Below are 18,973 nucleotides of genomic sequence, written 5' to 3' on the forward strand. Positions count from 1 at the left end.
TGGAATTTGCATGCTGTGAATAGTGCACAGGTAGCCGTATGGGATCCAATGGTTATGCATGTCATTATCATAGCATTAGTTTTTTCCACATACCCTATGATGCCTTACGTACTACTGTATATGCATAAGGTTTCATAGACATGCCTATGGAGTATGTCTGACATTTGTAAGAATATGGTCTTGATTTGACTTGTTACTATCTTAAGGTTAGTAACAAGTCTATCTTTGAAGCACAATTGTGTAATGTGGAATTCTGTTAGTTGTCTTGCCTGTGAACTAACTGAAGAGTACATGTAATAATATCGCCCTCCTTTGGTTAAAAATGAAAATACAATATTATAAACCCTTGTCTTTCACTGAATACAGTGGCTATCTGATGATGCAGTCAAATATGAAGACCATAGAAACAAAGACAGATGTAAGATTTGTAACAATACCATTTCTTTATTTTAAAAGAAATGCCTCAAAATAAAATACAGCGGACAAACAAAATATAGAAATATAAATATTTTCATAGCAGGTATATATATTTTCCACAGGTTCTTTCCAAGTCATTGAAGCTTTTCACTATTAAGTAACATATTGATGTGTTCACCCAAAACATAGGGAGCAATTTTGCATATTTCATTTTATTCTAAATAAGCAATACAGCAATCAATTAAATATGATAAACAAAATGACAAGATTCTTCTTCTTGCTTTTTAGATGCCCTTAGTTATTGGCTTGATCCTTTGAAATAATACATGTAATAAGTAAGCTACTGCCTTGACACCAGTCTCATACTCTTGCTACTGAAGGTTTGGATTCAGGCAACATCAAATTATGTCACAACAACGTTGAATAAATGTTATGTGTCTAGTGAGGATTCCTGTCTGTTTTTTTACTGGGTTGTGTTCATTCGGCACCAAACGGAAGAAGAAAAAAACTAACACAGAGGGACTAACTGGACTTGTCCAATAAGAAACACTCAATCTCATTTTCTGTTGCAAAATATTTTAAAGGTTTGTGCCCTAATGAACAGGACCCTGATTTATCTTCTCTCATTCTTTCTCTTCCTGTTCTTCTTGGTTTGAGGTCAGCCGGCCTACGGCGCATGCTCAGTAGTCATCCCCGCGGCTCACCACTTCCTTACAGGTGGGCCTGAGTAGGATGGTGTGTTCATACTGGGCGGTGTAGGAGCCCTTTGTGTCACAGAGCGGCGGGTACGGGTCTATGATGCCCAGGTCACACAGGTTCTTCAGGGCCATCAGGTACTTGCTCTCTCCCTGCCGGTCCAACCAGCGGCGGCAGAATGCCAACGTCCCAAAGTTCTCATTGATCACGTTGAGCAGATGCTTGGCCCTGGGGAGTCTGACGCAGAACAGGGAGAGAGGAGGAGAGGGAACACACAGGAAAGGAGTGACAGTCACCCTTCAGCAGTGCTTGAAGTGGAATGAAAAAGGTGCCAGTACTCATTTTAATTTAGCACCGGTATTCATACTTTAGAGTGAATATTCCGGTACTCAAGCAGTAGAAAATGTGAGGCGTGCACCAATGCCCTTCAGTGATAAGTATGGTTTTTGGAATAACAGGTGAGTACAGTCCTAATACCCTGACTACACCGGCCATGTTCTGTGCGTGAGTGTTGCAAAAATAAATGTACACATACATGTTATTCAATCATTTCATCCACACTACTCGCACGTGTCAACAAGCTTCTGCTATGCCAAACGCTAAAATTGTACTTGGTTCTGTTAAAGACCATCCTCAGCGAGGACGATACAAACCGGAAACATCCGGCTTTCAGGGATACAGTATCTCCAACCTAGCTTTCTTTTCCCCTGAAAACTGGATGTGGGTAAGCCGCTCAGGCGTTTCTTTTATGCCTGCTACGTTAGGTTAATTTGAGACGCTTGACGCGCTGCAAGTCCTGCCTCTCCCATCTCCTTATTGGTTTTCACAAAGATACAACCTCACGTGGTTGCTTGAAAGACGAACAAGGAGATGTTAATCAACCCTTTTTATTGGTGGAATAATCGTTGGGAGTAGATAAACACATGATTTTTGTATGATCCGGGTCAAAATTCTACAAAGAACCAGATAAAAAGGGGAACGTGCATGATCAGGTAAAATAACAACCCAATGTTCATCTCACAGAACAAAGTGCTAGCAACAGCTATCTACCTAAATGTTCATGAATGTTTCATGTGTGTTTCGACCTGTCCCCAAATTAATATAGTTGGTTCACAGTTTGTTTTGGTATTTTAACCTGCGTGTCAAGATCGTATCTGGTGGGGATAGACAAAATCAACATGCTCTCGATGGCGCACGTGCGGGTCCGGTGTAGCCATAGTGTAAGAATAATTCACAAATCTTTATCACATAATGAGTAGTTATTTGGGAAGCAAGATCATTTGTAAAGCAGTCATTCTGCACAGTGTTGATGCCCTTGTGTGCCATGAGTGTCTCTGATGTCTTTAACAGAGTCAAGACAAAATTTCATCTACAGAGTGTACAAAACATTAGGAATACCTTCCTAATATTGAGTTGCACCCCCCTTTGCCCTCAAAACAGCCTCAATTCGTTGGGGCATGGACTCTACAAGGTGTCGAAAGCATTCCACAGGGATGCCGGCCCATGTTGACTCCAATGCTATCTACATTTGTGTCAAGTTGGCTGGATGTCCTTTGGGTGGTGGACCATTCTTGATACACATGGGAAACTGTTGAGTGTGAAAAACCCAGCAGCGTTGCAGTTCTTAACACTCAACTGGTGCGCCTGGCACCTACTACCATACCCCGTTCAAAGGCACTTAAATGTTTTGTCTTGCCCATTCACCCTCTGAATGGCACACATAAAAATAATTATTTAACCTGTCTCCTCCCCTTCATCTACACTGATTGAAGTGGATTTAACAAGTGACATCAATAAGGGATCATAGCTTTCACCTGGATTCACCTGGTCAGTCTATGTCATGTAAAGAGCAGGTGTTCCTAATGTTTTGTACACTCAGTGTAGAATTCTACTTAGCATTGATGTTCAGTATCATCATTCAGCATTCAAATCAGGTAAGGCTCGCACTCAGCGAGCACCGATCGAACCGAGTGACCAACCGTATTGGCACGTGTCCAACGTTGAAGTTTTTCATGTAATGCGAGCATTCCATGTCATCGTGAACCGCTCCCCTCCCAGTGCTGCCAAATGTCTCGATTGCATACACCTCACCTTCCTGTGGAGCAGAAGGGTAGAGGAGGACACAGTAAACTCAGCAGATCCTAGAAACAACTGCTTGACCGTAATCCATCTGCAACTCACATAAGACCAAAGTCCTTCAAACTGAAAGCCACTATTGGCAATTGGGAACAGCCACAAGGAAACAAGGAGAGAAACCCACAGCACTTTTTATAGGAAATGTCATTGACAACCTTCTGGTAACGAATGCAAATCTTTACATTTACATTTACATTTTACGTCATTTAGCAGACGCTCTTATCCAGAGCGACTTACAGTTAGTGCATACATTATTCTTTTTTATTTTCATACTGGCCCCCCGTGGGAATCGAACCCACAACGCCATGCTCTACCAACTGAGCTACCTCCCTAGAGATTAAATGTATTTTTTTTTACAAGAATCAACATCATAGATGAGCAAACATTTTTGTTAATGTCATTACAGTTACTCCATCATCTCTTATAGTGTTCTTACACACACAATCTGGGTGTGATCTATTGAAGAGGTCTTTATCACACACACACACACACCACACACCAATCCCTCCTTCCCCGCACACATACACACAGAGCTCATCAGCTCTCTATCGGGTCGTTGTGGTTGTTCAAGGCCCTGGGGTATTAACTGATAACACTGTGACACCCTCCCTCTCTGTCTGCTCAGATAATCCCTCAAAGTGAGAGCAGCCCCGCGGGCACGCCCCGCTGACACCACTACACTCCACATAGAGAGAGACAAGCACACACCAGCAAGCAAGCACACCACACACACACTCACACAAAGAGGGTAACGGCCCTAACGCACCAACACTCACTCCAGCTAAAAATATAACCCTCAAAGATGCCACATCAGCAACTCATTGCCTCTCTCCCTGGCTTCGCTGGAAACATCAGCAAAACGCACCACTCAGCAGCTTGCCAATTAAAAAGGGCCAATTCTGTCCAAACTGAGTTAAGCATTGCAGCTGTCTGTGTGAGCGAGGGTGGTGAATAGGCTATGGACCTCTGTGACATCACCCAACGTGGTTCCTATCTGCCTCAGATCAATCTCAGACCCGGTAGCCTGATCCCAGATCTGTTTGTGCTGTCTTCCCAAATCCTTTGATCATGTTGCGTTGGGTTGGCAAGACAGAACAAACTGATTTGTGACCCCAGGCTAGTGGACCTCAACCTCACCCAACATGTCAATCCTCAACCTACTCAGATCCAGTAGCCTCGTCCCAGATCTGTTTGTGCTGTCCTGCCAACAATGACCACAGGGATACAAGACAGCACAAACAGATCTGGGACCAAGGTACACATCCTGGGGCAGGTATCTATGCGATATCTTCTCCTTTAGTGAGGTAAATGGTCATTCATTGACTTTGAGTGGTGAGAACTCGATGCGCTTCGAGATGCAATAAGGAGATGGCGTTTCAACAAGTGGTGCTACTCACTCCTTGATGCTTCTGGCTGGTAATGTGATTAAAGGTGTAATTAAAGCACCGAAGAGGGTGACTAAGAAGGTGTTGGAGTGTGTGTGTGTGTGTGTGAGAGAGCGAGAGAGATGTGGATCTGAGCTCATCTCGACACTGTGTTGTAACTCTACACAGCCTAGAGATATTCTTTCAATAACACTTAATCAAGGGTTTTAATGATATGCTACTTCAAGATAAACTTTTTTAAAAGATAGAAATTCTGAACTGATTAAACTTGCATGAGAGGAGATGTGTACCATGAGTTTGTTGTTGCAGACATGTTGGGAAAATATGAAGAAGAAGAAGAAGAAGAAGAAGAAGAAGAAGAAGAAGAAGAAGAAGAAGAAGAAGAAGAAGAAGAAGAAGAAGAAGAAGAAGAAGAAGAAGAAGAAGAAGAAGAAGAAGAAGAAGAAGAAGAAGAAGAAGAAGAAGAAGAAGAAGTTTTACTAAATTGTATCCAAAGTAACATCTCAAAAAACCTTCTGTTCAAATGAATAAGAGACAAGTTCAACGAGTTCAGCTGCTTTAACATCCAGTCCCTATTACATTTGGTGGCCTTCTGTACAAATGAGCATAAGAAGATAAGGGTTACCTCCATCCTGGTAGCTTCTCCTCCCTTGACGATGGGAACAGTCTTGCCTGCGTGTATCCTGTACTGTCCGATGGAGTGGCCATTGAGGTTCCTGATTGGCTTCACTACATAGGGAAAAATAAATATATATATATATATATATATATATATATATATAGATACAATTTTTTTTATTTATCTATATTTATTAATATATCTGCAGTATATCTATAGTTGTAATATTTATATATCTTTATAAAGTGCATTCGGAAAGTATTCAGACCCCTTCACTTTTTCCACATTTTGTTACATTACAGCCTTATTCTAAAATTGATTAAATTGTGTTTTTTCCCCTCATCAAACTACACACAGTACCCGATAATGACGAAGCAAAAACAGGTTTTTAGAAATGTTTCAAAAGAACTGAAATATCACATTTACATAAGTATTCAGACACTTTACTCAGTACTTTGTTGTTTGGCAGTGATTACAGCCTCAAGTCTTCTTGGGTATGACGCTACAAGCTTGGCACACTTGTATTTGGGGAGTTTCTCCCATTCTTCTCTGCATTTCCCCTCAAGCGCTGTCAGGTTGGAAGGGGAGCGTTGCTGCACAGCTATTTTCAGGTCTCTCCAGAGATGTTTGATCGGGTTGAAGTCCGGGCTCTGGCTGGGCCACTCAACGACATTCAGAGACTTGTCCCGAAGCCACTCCTGCGTTGTCTTGGCTGTGCGCTTAGGGTGATTGTCCTGTTGGAAGGTGAACCTTCGCCCGAGTCTGAGTTCCTGAGCGCTCTGGAGCAGGTTTTCATCAAGGATCTTTCTGTACTTTGCTCCGTTCATCTTTCCCTCGATCCTGACTAGTCTCCCAGTCCCTGCCGCTGAAAAACATCCCCACAGCATGATACTGCCACCACCACGCTTCACCGTAGGGATGGTGCCAGGTTTCCTCCAGACGTGACGCTTGGCATTCAGGCCAAAGAGTTCAATCTTGGTTTCATCAGACCAGATAATCTTGTTTCTCATGGTCTGAGAGTCTTTAGGTGCCTTTTGGCAAACTCCAAGTGGGCTGTCATGTGCCTTTTACTGAGGAGTGGCTTCTGTCTGGCCCCTCTACCATAAAGGCCTGATTGGTGGAGTGCTGCAGAGATGGTTGTCCTTCTGGAAGGTTCTCCCATCTCCACAGAGGACCTCTGGAGCTCGGTTTCTTGGTCACCTCCCTGAACAAGGCCCTTCTCCCCCGATTGCTCAGTTTGGCCAGGCGGCCAGCTCTAGGAAGAGTCTGGGTGGTTCTAAACTTCTTCCATTTATGAATGATGGAGGCCACTGTGTTCTTGGGGAACTTCAATGCTGCAGACATTTGTTGGTACCCTTCCCCAGATCTGTGCCTTGACACAATCCTGTCTCGGAGCTCTACGGACAATCCTTCAACCTCATGGCTTGGTTTTTGCTCTGACATGCGCTGTCAACTGTGGGACCTTATATAGACAGGTGTGAGCCTTTCCAAATCATATCCAATCAATTGAATTTACCACAGGTGGATTCCAAACAAGTTGTAGAAACATCTCAAGGATGATCAATGGAAACAGGATGCAGCTGAGCTCTATTTCGAGTCTCATAGCAAAGGGTCTGAATACTTATGTAAATAAGGTATTTCTGTTTTTAATTTGTCAAAATGTGCAAAAATGTATAAAAACCTGTTTTCGCTTTGTCATTATGGGGTATTGTGTGTAGATTGATGAGGAAAAAAATAATGTAATCCATTTTAGAATAAGGCTATAACGTAACAAAATGTGGAAAAAGGGAAGGGGTCTGAATACTTTCTGAATGCACTGTAGATAAATATATCTGCAATATATCTGTAATTGTAATTTCCCACATCAAACCAGCAAACATAAAGAGGCAAACAGTTTCCTAAATAAACAAACCAACAGACAGACAGACAGACAGACTGATACCTTGGTATGTTTTCCCATCTATCTCCACCTCATAAGACTCCATGACCTCCTGGATGGTTTCACCCACGTCACACAGACGCACATCTATCCCTGCACACTGGGAAAACACTTTAAACTTAAACATGCTCTCTCCACAGGGATCACAAACAGACAAGAGTTGACAGTTACACAAGCATTCATCAACCATCTCTACACAGCTCATTATCAGACGAGTGGTGAGTGAGAGTTACATCACATATCCTCTGATGTTAGCTGGCATCCAAGATATGGTCATTTATCCAAAGCGGCTTACAGACCTGTCGACATTAACATACAGTATATTCAGTGGCCCATGTGGGAATCAAACCCACAGCCCTAGTGTTGCCAGAATCATGCTATAACCGACTGAGCAATTGGAACCAAAGTAATAGTGCATGGATGAATGGGTTGAGTTACTTTGATGCCTGTGTTGGTAGCATCTCTCACAGCCTCCAGTAGTCTGTCATACTTTGGGTTGAAGGTCACGGTAAAGGCACAGTCAATGATTCGACCTAAAACACCAACAACATGAACATAAGGAGGTGATGCTTTATCTGACGTCTTGTTTCAGCTGGTATTGTAATATTCGAGGAGTGTAATTACTAGGTAATTATCATGTAACTACAGTACCATTTTACCATTTTATATTTAAACAAGTGTATCAGGTATGGCAAGACAGTAAAAGAGGGACACTCAATCCTGCTTTTGGAGAGACTGCAGTACTCCAGGTGTTTGTACCAGCTCAGCAGTAGAACACCTGATTCAGCTCATCAAGGTGTTGAAAATCAGTTGATTAGTTGAATCAGATGTGATGGGATTCAATTGCTGGAACAAAAACCTTCAGTATTGCGGATTGATCTATTATTGCTTTAAAATGCAAGTGCAACCAGATACAGACATAAGGCCGGGTATCTGTAAAGCCCTTTGTGACAACTGCTGATGCAGAAATGGCTTTATAAAATACATTTGATTGATTTGAGACATATATTACACAAAACAAAACCACAGACATAGACTTTAGGAGGTCAGGTTATTGTAGAGCACTTTGTGGCAACTGCTGATGTCTAACAAGGTTTAGAAATACATTTTATTGAGAGCTTGATTCAGTGCCATTTCTGACCATTTATGTTCGTGACAAAGTTTATTTATATAAATGTGATTGATTGATTGATTGAAGTATCACAAAACATAACTACAGACTGAACAGAAACAGAAACTGAGTGTCAGTGTGCTGACTGACCGTTTATGTGCGTGCCAAAGTCTATCTTGCAGACGTCGTCATACTGCAGTACTGTGGGGTCTCCAGCGTTGGGGGTGTAGTGGGCAGCAACGTGGTTGATGGAGCAGCCGGTGGGGAATGCCAGGCCAGCCTTCAGACCATTCTCCTTGATTAGCCTCCTACTGCAGTCCTCCAACCGCTCACTGTGACACACAGACAGCTGTCAGGTTTAACGTTCAGGATATGTTCACTTCAGCAACATACAGGTAACTGCCACAATAAAGGAAACGCCAACATAAAGTGTCTTAATAGGGCGTCGAGCCACCATGAGCCAGAACAGCTTCAATGCACCTTGCCATATATTCTACAAGTGTCGACACCATTGTTACATGAGTAATTCCATCATTTGGTGTTTTGTTGGTGGTGGTGGAAAACTGTCTCAGCACCACTCCAGAATCTCTCATAAGTGTTCAACTGGGTTGAGATCTGGTGACTGAGACGGCCATGGCATATGGTTTACATAGTATTCATGCTCATCAACCCATTCAGTGACCACTCGTGCCTTGTGGATGGGGGAATTGTCATCCTGTGGGGGCATAGCCATGGTAGCCAAAATAATGGCCAAAAGAATGGCCTGCCCAGCATTTGTATACATTACCCTAAGCATGATGGAATGTTAGTTGATTAATTAGCTCAGGAACCACACCTGTGTGGAAGCACCTGCTTTCAATATACTTTGTATCCCTCATTTCCTCAAGTGTTTCCATTATTTTGGCAGTTACCTGTAGGTTAACCGTACAATTTAATAAAGTCTCACTCATAGAGCAGTCCTCCAACCACTCACTGACAGGCAGGGACCACAGCAGACAGGGACAGGTGTCACATTCAGGATATTTTCACTTCAGCAACACAGGTTAACCATGCAGGTTAACAAAGTCTCACTCAATGATCCTCAATGCTGCTCCTATAGCACTCCAGTAATTAATCAAATCAGGTGTTTCACTGCTGAGCTAGGACAAAAACCTACAGTACTGCGACTCTCCAGGTGCAGGATTGAGAATCACTCAAATATCTCAAATACATCAATAAACAATATGACTGAAGTGAACAACAGCCAAGTACAGTACAGTGGTATCACATGACAGTTTGTACAGTACCAAGGCCTATATGATTTGTGAATGAACCTCACCAGATGTCAATCATGGTCATCCCAGGTTTGATCCAGGTATTCACGTAGTTTCGGACCTGTCTGTGGGCCTCGGCCGCCTGACGGAAGTCACTCCACATCTCCTCGTTAGCCTTGTCTAGGACCCTCTTCTCCTCATGGGTGGTCCTCCACGCTGCACTGCGCCTGGTGGGGAGGAACACACACACCCACCGGCGTGCGCGCACACACACGAAAACACACATGGAGTCACATGGAGACATACACACACAGACATGTATGGACACTCTCTCTCGCTCTCTCTCTCTCTCTCTCTCTCTCTCTCTCACACACACACACACACACACACACATGCACACATGCCACAGACCGCACATTCTTTATCGTCTCATTATGCAAATGTTTTCTAATGGGATTATGATGTCAAACAACAAGTTCAGGAAATGATGCAGCATTCACTGCAGTTTATAATGCAGGTATACTGTAGATTAACATACCGGTAGTGTGAGTACATTTTAATGCAGTGTATGCAGGTATAGATGAGTTTGTGTCTCTAATTCATTATTTTATTTAACCTTGATCTAACCAATAAAGTGAATAAAGACAGAATTGTTGTGAATACAATGTTATGTTATCTTGGGTGACTGAGGCACATCCAATATTTTTATTAGGTTTCAGAGTATGAAGTATGATGGACTATAAAAACCACAGAGGCCTCGATAAGATCTATGGCCACCACACTGCATAAGGCCAATGCACTTGGTAGAGGTGACATACCCATCTTTAGATGGGGGATATTCACACTCCTCTCCCTTTGGGAAGTCTCCACTGGGATACAGCTCACAAATAGGGATGGAGGGAGGGTCAGTCTGTCCCTTCACTGTGTCCCAGATAGGAGAGGGAAGGAGAGGAAGGAGAGAGGGGAGGACGAGAAGAGAGGAGGAGAGGTAGAGAGAGGTTAGCCTCTGCAGATGTGCAACACATTGTTGCTATTAGCAACACATGGTCACATATGGTCACAGCACATGCTACAGCAGGGTTCCCCAATAAGCGGCCCGAGGGTGATTTTATTTGGCCCCCCAAGTTTTCTGAGCAAAAAAAAATTATAATCATAATAATAATTTGAGTTATTGGACATAAAAGACTGTAAAATCACCAGGAAATGAGCTCAAAGTGATTTTAATTTAGGAAATCTGTTCCCCAATATTTCTACGCACAAATAAATAGGCATATGTGATTGCATCCCAATGTAATGAAGGTTTGAAATTATTCTGTATATGTCAAATATTATGTCTGTTTGGGATTCTTGCGGTCAATTTGCAGTGTACAAATTATTTATAACTATGTTCCGGCCCCCCGACAATCCGCTCAAGGGAAAATCGTCCCAAGGCTGAATGTAATTGGGGAACCCTGTGCTCCAGGGTGTATGACAATATATGCTTACACGGTAGCTACCGAATGTATAACGTTATGTGTATAACATTACAGGTGTACAAACAGTCTACTATGAGGCGATCTCTTCTCAAGAAACAAACCTCCTCAGGTCAGAAAATGCCAATATGTTTTGTATGCCATCTGTGAGCCATCAAAGGTTGTCCTGTATCCACTGATGTAACAAAGGGAACTCAAACCATGCAGTGGAGGAAGAAATGCCCACATCAAGAACAAACTCACCTCCTTTCTTCTTCTTCTTCTTCTTCTTCTTTTTCCCTGCTGAGTTCTCACCCTCTTCTCCATCTGTCCAAAACATTCATTGTTTATTCTCTTAACAAACATGACGTGTTCAGTCACAATTCACAGTGTTTGCGGTTAACTGTTAACACATAAGAAGTTACATTAACGCACCGCCACAGCAGATGCCAACTCATGTCAGGTCAAATTCTGAGTTTGTTGGATAAAAGGGCCAAATTGGGACTTCAAGATCCGCATGAGAACAATAATGACAATGATGAAGATAATGATGATGAAGTCAAAGAGGACTTTAGAAGTGGTTCAGTCACAATACCCAGTGCAGTTCTTGCAGTTAATGTAGTTCGTCAATGCACCAAGCCCATGTCACATGTTGAGTATGAGTATGACGATGGTGAATGATGATGAAGTTGAAGTCAAAGAGTCGTACCATCCACTCCATCCTCCTTCTCTTTGTCCTCCAGCAGAGCTTGCTGCTCCAACTGTTTCGTCACATCACCAACACCTCCTCCGGTATCTCCATCCCCCTCAGCCTCATTTGTCCCTGCTGCAAAGTCATTCACACACACACACACACACACACATGTGCACACACACACACACACTCAGTGAGTAAATTGTTCATGGTTCTGAGTCATTTTGAGAAAGTGCGTCTACTGTGATCAGAACTTGGCAGGAGCCATGCATAATTTCTATCTATCTATACCTTAGGAATCAATATCCCAAGGGCATATGTAGGTACCTTGCAGCATTATGCCATGCCATTTAGCCCTTCAGAAACGGGACTACTCTAGTCTATAGAGCAATAGTTAAACATGCTCCAGAAAATAAGATCAAGTCCACATGTGTTTTTACAAGATAAGATAGCCTATGCTTGTCACATAGTTTTGTCAGCAATTATTTTAATGCTAGAGCATGCTTTCTTTTTATCCCTAGTGGGCTCTTTTATAAGGCAAGGCAAGTGCTGAAAAGTACTGGAATATCACTGTCATGTACAGACAATTTATATGTTATCTGCCTATTCCTGTTTAAAGCAACATCCTTCAATATTCGAATTTGACAACATTCCATCAAACCAATAGAAGAAGAGACATTTCAAGCCTCGAGAGAGGTATTGTCCCGTTTCCAGATGTGCATCTGCCAGTCAGCCCTCATAACGGGACCGGGACCCGGTGTTCACTTACAGGTATGGGACAGCTGTGACTTTCCTGCTTTTTTACGCTATGGCACAAATGGGAGCCCTCAATAATTGGCTATTTCCAAAACGGCATTTATCCACAATGTCATGCGTCTTACCTGCGGCAGCAGTCTTATTATTTTTCTTTTTTCTTCTCTTTTTCTTCCCTGATTCCGAGGGCTCCTCGTCCTCTTTCTCTTCGTTCTCTCCGGCGTCCCCATTGAGAACTTCGGGCGCCTCCAGTTCAGGCTGCACTGTCTCGAGCTCCGCCATGATCGGCGGCAGGAATGAAGTGACGCATAAACTGCTGGGAGCCTCCAGTGGCCAGATTCTGAAACAGACATCAACTGCAGCATGTGTCTGTGCTCGAGGCAGAGCCTACCTGCCTGGGCAGAGGCAGCTGAGCCATTAAACAGCTATAAGGCACTTTGTGCAATTTCTTGACCTCAAAAGAGAAAACTAAGCCCGTCCTATCTTAATGACAAGATATGAGTGTAGGCTAGTGCATTAATACTGTTTGGAGTGTCTGAGTTTGCGATTCTATACTAACTTTGTTGATGTTTGTGTTCCAACATAGGTCCATTTCAAGGTTATAGTATGAAAAATTATGTATTATTAAAGTCAACTAGATTATCAAATGTACATACACATTATTACAATGACACTAGTCATTCAAATGAGTAAGAAATAAAGAATAAAAAGAGAGCCCTTGATCCAAAGTGTATTTAAAATGACATATAAAATTACTAAGTCTATGAAATGTTATCATCACTCAGTAGCCAACAGCTGGCATGGGACACTTCTGATGTCCTCAGTGAATGGCCCATAAGGGATGCAGGCCAGAATCAAATCACCACTTTATCATCGTGAACAATTATCATCCAATTATGTCCTAGCGCTTCCATCTCAAATTACTGGGCTCTCTTTGTGCACTGGGGGACGGGGACCGCTTTGTTTCGCATAACTTGTGTTTGCAAGTTATCAAGCGCTCGAGCCACATTCTATTTTTAGAATAGGAGTGATCCGGTGGTTTGTATTGTCGCTGTTATGCTTTCAGATAGTCTACAGGATTGGATCATTTCTGGTGCGTGAACACATTTTTAGACTGCCCGAGCGCATTGTATCCAAGCAACAAGCTTCCGCAAAATCAAACTAAAAGGATGAAGGTTACATTTACAGGAAATGAACAGGGAGGTTTGGCCAATGTTATTCTGACTGACACCTGTACTCGCTTCTCTTCTTCTACTGGGGTTCAAATGTGTGTCTTTGGCACCAGATCTAGACAATATGTTCAGTTTTTTAATACTGTTATGGAGTTTATAGTTGAGTGGAATGATTAATAATGATATATTTAAGACCCCGACCACTGTATTTCTTTGACCAGGTGAGGTAACCAATGGACATTATTATTCTATAATTATGGAATATAGAGGAAACATGGGATAATTAGGCGAATCATAACTTTACACCTCTCTTGCCAACTGTAACGATCCCGGCAGTCTGAGTCGGGTCCGGTCTGTGTACTAGTTTTTCTGCTCGTGATCTCCAGTTTCCCGAGGGTTCTGGAACGCTCCCTGCCTGGTTGCCGGGCAACGTTGCTAGGCGGGAGCTCTCTTGATTTCCGCACCTGCATCCCATCAGCAATCTGCACACCTGGTCCTGATCATCACCCTTCTTAGGCTCTGGCCTAACATCCATTCCCTGCCGGATCGTTAGCCATGAACATCACTCGTCCGGAACCTTCATCCAACCTCTGCCTGGTGGTCGGCGGCTGCCGAGCCATGATTGGATCAACCACTGCACCCCCAACAACTAATCAACGCCGCCCGCTCTGTTCCCTGGATTATTCAGCATCACTCTTGAAGTTGTAAATAAACACTCACCTTCGTTTCAACTTACCTTGTCCTGGTCTGCTTCTGGGTTCTGGCTTTGTAACTCGTGACACCAACAGGACAGGGATGCAGGGCGCCTTGAGAATGCACATGCATGGATCATTCCTTTGATTTGGCAAATGAACAGTGGTGTAAAGTACTTAAGTAAAAATACTTTAAAGTACTACTTAATAACCATTTACTGAAGTGGGCTAAATCAGGGTCACACAGAGTGTTTCTTGGTAGTCTTAAACAAATCTTTTTTTGAAACAAAAGTATTGTCACAAATTCAGGTGAGGCTGCTCCTCCTCCTTGCTCGGGCAGGCTTCGGCGTTTGTCGTCACCGGAGTACTAGCTGCCACCGATCTATGTTTCTGTTTTCTACTTGTTTTGTCTAATTTGCACACACCTGGTTCCAATCACGATAATTTGTTTCCCTATTTTACCCTCTGGTTCCCTCATGGTGTTGTGCGTGATTGTTCGTTGTTTTGTTGTCATTGACATGTTAGTCGGTATTTTCTTCCCTGTGTGGAAGATATGTTATTTACTCTTGACAAGTAAAGTACGTAGTTGACTAAGTTCTGTGTCCTGCGCCTGACTCCGTCCTACCGCTACACACTGACGCATGACAGAATCACGCACCATTATGGAGTCAGCAGGTACATCCATTCCTCCAGGATCAGTGGAGGAATGCATCCAGCAGCACTCGACCATGCTACAGACTCTTGGCACAGCCATGGATCGAGTGGTACAGACTATGGAGCGATGGGAGAGAGGGGGTTTTCTACACCTCCTTCCACTACAATTCACCCCAACACCTCAATTCACCCCACACCGTTGTCCACCCCTTCACCACCTGGATCCAGTGGGATTCGGCTCTCGCTCCCGAGGGCATATGATGGAACAGCTGCCGGGTGCCAGGGGTTTCTGCTCCAGGTGGAGCTCTACCTGGCAACCGTCCACCCGGCTCCCTCGGGATACGAGAGCGTGTCCGCCTTCATCTCCTGTCTGTCGGGGAAAGCGCTCGAGGGGCCAACGTTGAGTGGGGAGGAATAGACGCGGCATCGGTGCGCTATGAAGAGAGGGAGAGCGGCGGGGGAACGGTTGTTCCACTTCAGACAGGTGTTACGTTCTCCCCTCGGGTGTAGTTCGTCTGAGGAGGAGACGTAAATGCCTGTGCCTGCGCACACAAGGTAAACTAGATGGCTGGGGAAGAAATGTGGGGTGTAATGAACTAAAATAACCAGACAACAACCAGATCTCAAGGTTAGCCCTCGGGGGACGTTTAGTAATGTACTTAAACAAAATATACAACACCCATAAAGAAAATGTCCCTCCTCTTCTACACACCTAAACCTTCCTATCACACTCTAACCCTAACCCACTTTCCTGCCTGTTTACCAAAAAGTACAGGGGTGACACCCGCCCGGCTAACCTAGTGTGTAAAACAATGGGTTATCTACGTGGGAATGTACACCCATGGGAAGATCTACCTTTCCCTTCTCCAGGACCTAGGTAGGGTGGAGTACATCAGGAGGACAGGCTGGAACACAAACAAATACCCAAAAAGCCAAACAACAAGTTTTCTCTCCCCCTCTCTTCGAGCTCACACGGCAAACAGGTATACTCTCATCAATCAGCTACAGCTGCCAGGACTGCGGACCGAAGCCACGCCCACCATCGTCAGCCGCAACTCAGCACACCTGTAATGCCCAGAACACACAAACATACTACACAGGAAAATGGGGAGATAGAAAAACACGTCACACGTAACACAGGGGAAGAGGAGCGCACAGGACTTTGCACTGGACTTCAGGACCTTGGCAGCCAGCGCGGGATAGAATGAGAGGGCCCTGATCGACCATTACCGATGCAGCCTACGGGAGGACGTTCGTCGGGAGCTGGCCTGCAGGGACACCACCCTTAACCTGGACCAGCTGGTGGATTTATCGATACGACTGGATAACCTGTTGGCTACCCGCGGATGTCCGGATCAGGGTCCGTCCAGTCCATTCCCCAGCACTTCCGACCCTATACCGATGGAGCTCGGAGGTGCTGATCAAAGGGTGACCGGAAGGGGGGCTGTTTCCTGCACCAACTGTGGCCGCAGAGGACACACTGCTGGTCAGTGCTGGAAATGGTCTTCAGGGAGTCGAGGCAGCAGGCAGGGCACTGGTGGACCATCCCAGGGAGTAGGCACCCGACTCACCCAGAGCTCCCTGTTGCGCACATGTGTGTTTACGTAGAATTTCCTGAGTTTTCCCCAGCATAAGGCACTCGTAGATTCAGGCGCAGCTGGGAATTTTATGGACCGTCTATTTGCACATAGATTAGGGACCCCTATTGTGCCTGTTGATGTGCCCTTCCCTATACATGTTGTATTTTAGATAGTCGCCCTTTAGGGTCAGGCCTGATTAGGGAGGTCACAGCTCCACTCTGGATGAAAACGCAGGAGGGTCATGAGGAGAGAATTAGTCTCTTCCTGATCAATTCTCTTGCGTTTCCCGTGGTGTTGGGGCTTCCCTGGTTAGCCTCTCATGACCCCAATATTTTGTGGCAACAGAGGGCTCTCAAGGGATGGTCCCGTCAGTGCTCGGGGAGGTGTGTGTAGGTGTTTCCGTAGGTGCAACTACGGTGGAGAGTCCAAACCAGGTCTCCACTATGCACATTCCTCCCGAATATGCCGATTTGGTTCTCGCCTTCTGTAAAAGTAAGGCGACTCAAATGCACCATGGCATCAGAGCCAGATCGAGGCACTGCGGTGGATGAATGGTTTCGGCGCTCGGAGGAGACCTGGAACGCTGCCCATGTACGCCTGCAATGGGCTATCAGGAGACAGAAGGTGAGCGCCGACCGCCACCGCAGTGAGGCCCCGGTGTATGCACCGGGGGACCGGGTCTGGCTCTCGACTCGAAACCTGCCCCTTCGCCTGCCCTGCCGGAATCTTTTTTTGAAACAAAAGTATTGTCACAAATTCAGCCGAGGCTGCTCCTCCTCCTTGCTCGGGCAGGCTTCGGCGTTCGTCGTCACCGGAGTACTAGCTGCCACCGATCTATGTTTCTGTGTTCTACTTGTTTTGTCTAATTTGCACACACCTGGTTCCAATTACGATAATTTGTTTCCCTTTTTTACCCTCTGGTTCCCTCATGGTGTTGTGCGTGATTGTTCGTTGTTTTGTTGTCATTGACATGTTAGTCGGTATTTTCTTCCCTGCGTGGAAGATATGTTATTTACTCTTGACAAGTAAAGTACGTCGTTGACTAAGTTCTGTGTCCTGCGCCTGACTCCGTCCTACCGCTACACACTGATGCATGACAAATATACACCTCACACACATGGTTATGGGTTTAAAGAAAATAAGATACCTTTACCATGTCATATATAGAGTTCAAATGTATTCAATTTTGAGTTTGCATCCCAATACTACACTTTATATACATCACAGAAGACTGAAATATAGCAAAACCGTTTGACATAGAAACACTGGATTTTTGGCAGGTTTAAAATTTTTTTTTAAATTAATTATGAAATAAAGAAAAATATGAATAACAGTCCACCCATGAGGCGACTAGGTCATTTGACTGCATGGCTACATAGTTATTTTGGGGTATCTGTACTTTACGTTATTTACTGTTTATATTTTGGACAACTTTTACTTTTACTCCACTACATTCCTAAAGAAAAGTATGTACTTTCTACTCCATACATTTTCCCTGACACCTAAAAGTACTTGTTACATTTTGACCCTTACAAAAAAAGATTGCAGTTTTGAAACTACAGTAAAAGTGCAGTACCTGCAGTCGACTGTGATATTTTTGTCACGACTTCCTCCGAAGCTGCCTCCTCTCCTTGTTCGGGCAGGCTTTGGTGTTCGTCGTCACCGGCCTTCCCAGCCACTGCCGCTCCTCATCTCATCATTCAATTTGTTTTGTCTTGTTTATTACACACACCTGGTTCATATCCCCTCATCAGTTCATATCCCCTCATCAGTACCTGTATAAGTATTCCCTCTGCCCCCCTTGTCTTTGTGTGTGATTGTTTATTGTGGAGGTTACATTAGCTCAGTGGAGCTATATTGTTTTGTATTGCTGGGATAGTCGCCCGTGTGCCTTGTTTTCTCCAGTGCGCCGTATTTCCGCACTGGAGTGTTTTACGCATTGCTGCGTCCCGCTGTTCTGACGGAATAAACAATTTATTCTGTGATTTACCCTCCTGCGCCTGACTCCTTCTAAATCACCCGCCACAGAATCACACACCCAACAGCATGGAGTCAGCAGGAAACGGGAATATGCCTGGAGTCGTGGAGCAGGTCCGGGAGCATGCCAACATGCTAGCCATCTTGGGCGAAGCGATGGATCGGGTTCTCCAGGTCGTCCAACGCCTGGAGAGGAGAGGACCCAACCGGATCCCAGCACCCAGAGGGATTCACCTATCCCGACCGAGGGAGTACGACGGGACAGCGGCCCGCTGCCAGGGATTCCTCCTGCAGCTGGACCTCTATTTTTCCACCGGCTCCCTCGGAGCGGGAGAAGGTGTCCGCCCTCGTCTCCTGCCTCTCTGGGAAAGCCCTGGAGTGGGCCAACACAGTCTGGAGTGAAGGAGGAGATGCGTTGGACAACTACGGGGCGTTTGCTCGCCT

At 44.6% G+C, this 18,973-nt stretch overlaps 1 protein-coding gene across 1 annotated transcript; it reads right to left on the reverse strand.

Annotated features, from left to right (window-relative positions):
* Nucleotides 1-419: 419 nt before the first annotated feature.
* Nucleotides 420-12,767, reverse strand: LOC121577084 (methionine aminopeptidase 2). Its single transcript, XM_041890847.2, has 11 exons — nucleotides 12,583-12,767; nucleotides 11,717-11,833; nucleotides 11,272-11,334; nucleotides 10,375-10,477; nucleotides 9,622-9,783; nucleotides 8,454-8,635; nucleotides 7,631-7,725; nucleotides 7,196-7,292; nucleotides 5,260-5,363; nucleotides 3,093-3,208; nucleotides 420-1,350 (listed from the first exon to the last, which is right to left on the reverse strand). The coding sequence occupies exons 1-11, from the start codon at nucleotides 12,734-12,736 to the stop codon at nucleotides 1,098-1,100; spliced, it is 1,446 nt and encodes a 481-aa protein (XP_041746781.1). The 5' UTR covers nucleotides 12,737-12,767; the 3' UTR covers nucleotides 420-1,097.
* Nucleotides 12,768-18,973: the final 6,206 nt, after the last annotated feature.

The sequence above is a fragment of the Coregonus clupeaformis genome, chromosome 11 (genome assembly GCF_020615455.1).
Source record: "Coregonus clupeaformis isolate EN_2021a chromosome 11, ASM2061545v1, whole genome shotgun sequence".
NCBI classification, from domain to species: Eukaryota; Metazoa; Chordata; class Actinopteri; order Salmoniformes; family Salmonidae; genus Coregonus; species Coregonus clupeaformis.

Excerpts from the sequence above, each read along its gene's own strand:
- LOC121577084 (XM_041890847.2), bottom strand. The coding sequence starts at position 12,736 with ATGGCGGAGCTCGAGACAGTGCAGCCTGAACTGGAGGCGCCCGAAGTT. Across the intron at positions 8,636-9,621 it reads ATGACCATGATTGACATCTG|TGAGCGGTTGGAGGACTGCA; the intron begins GTGAGGTTCATT and ends TGTGTGTCACAG. Across the intron at positions 7,726-8,453 it reads CTTTGGCACGCACATAAACG|GTCGAATCATTGACTGTGCC; the intron begins GTCAGTCAGCAC and ends TTGGTGTTTTAG.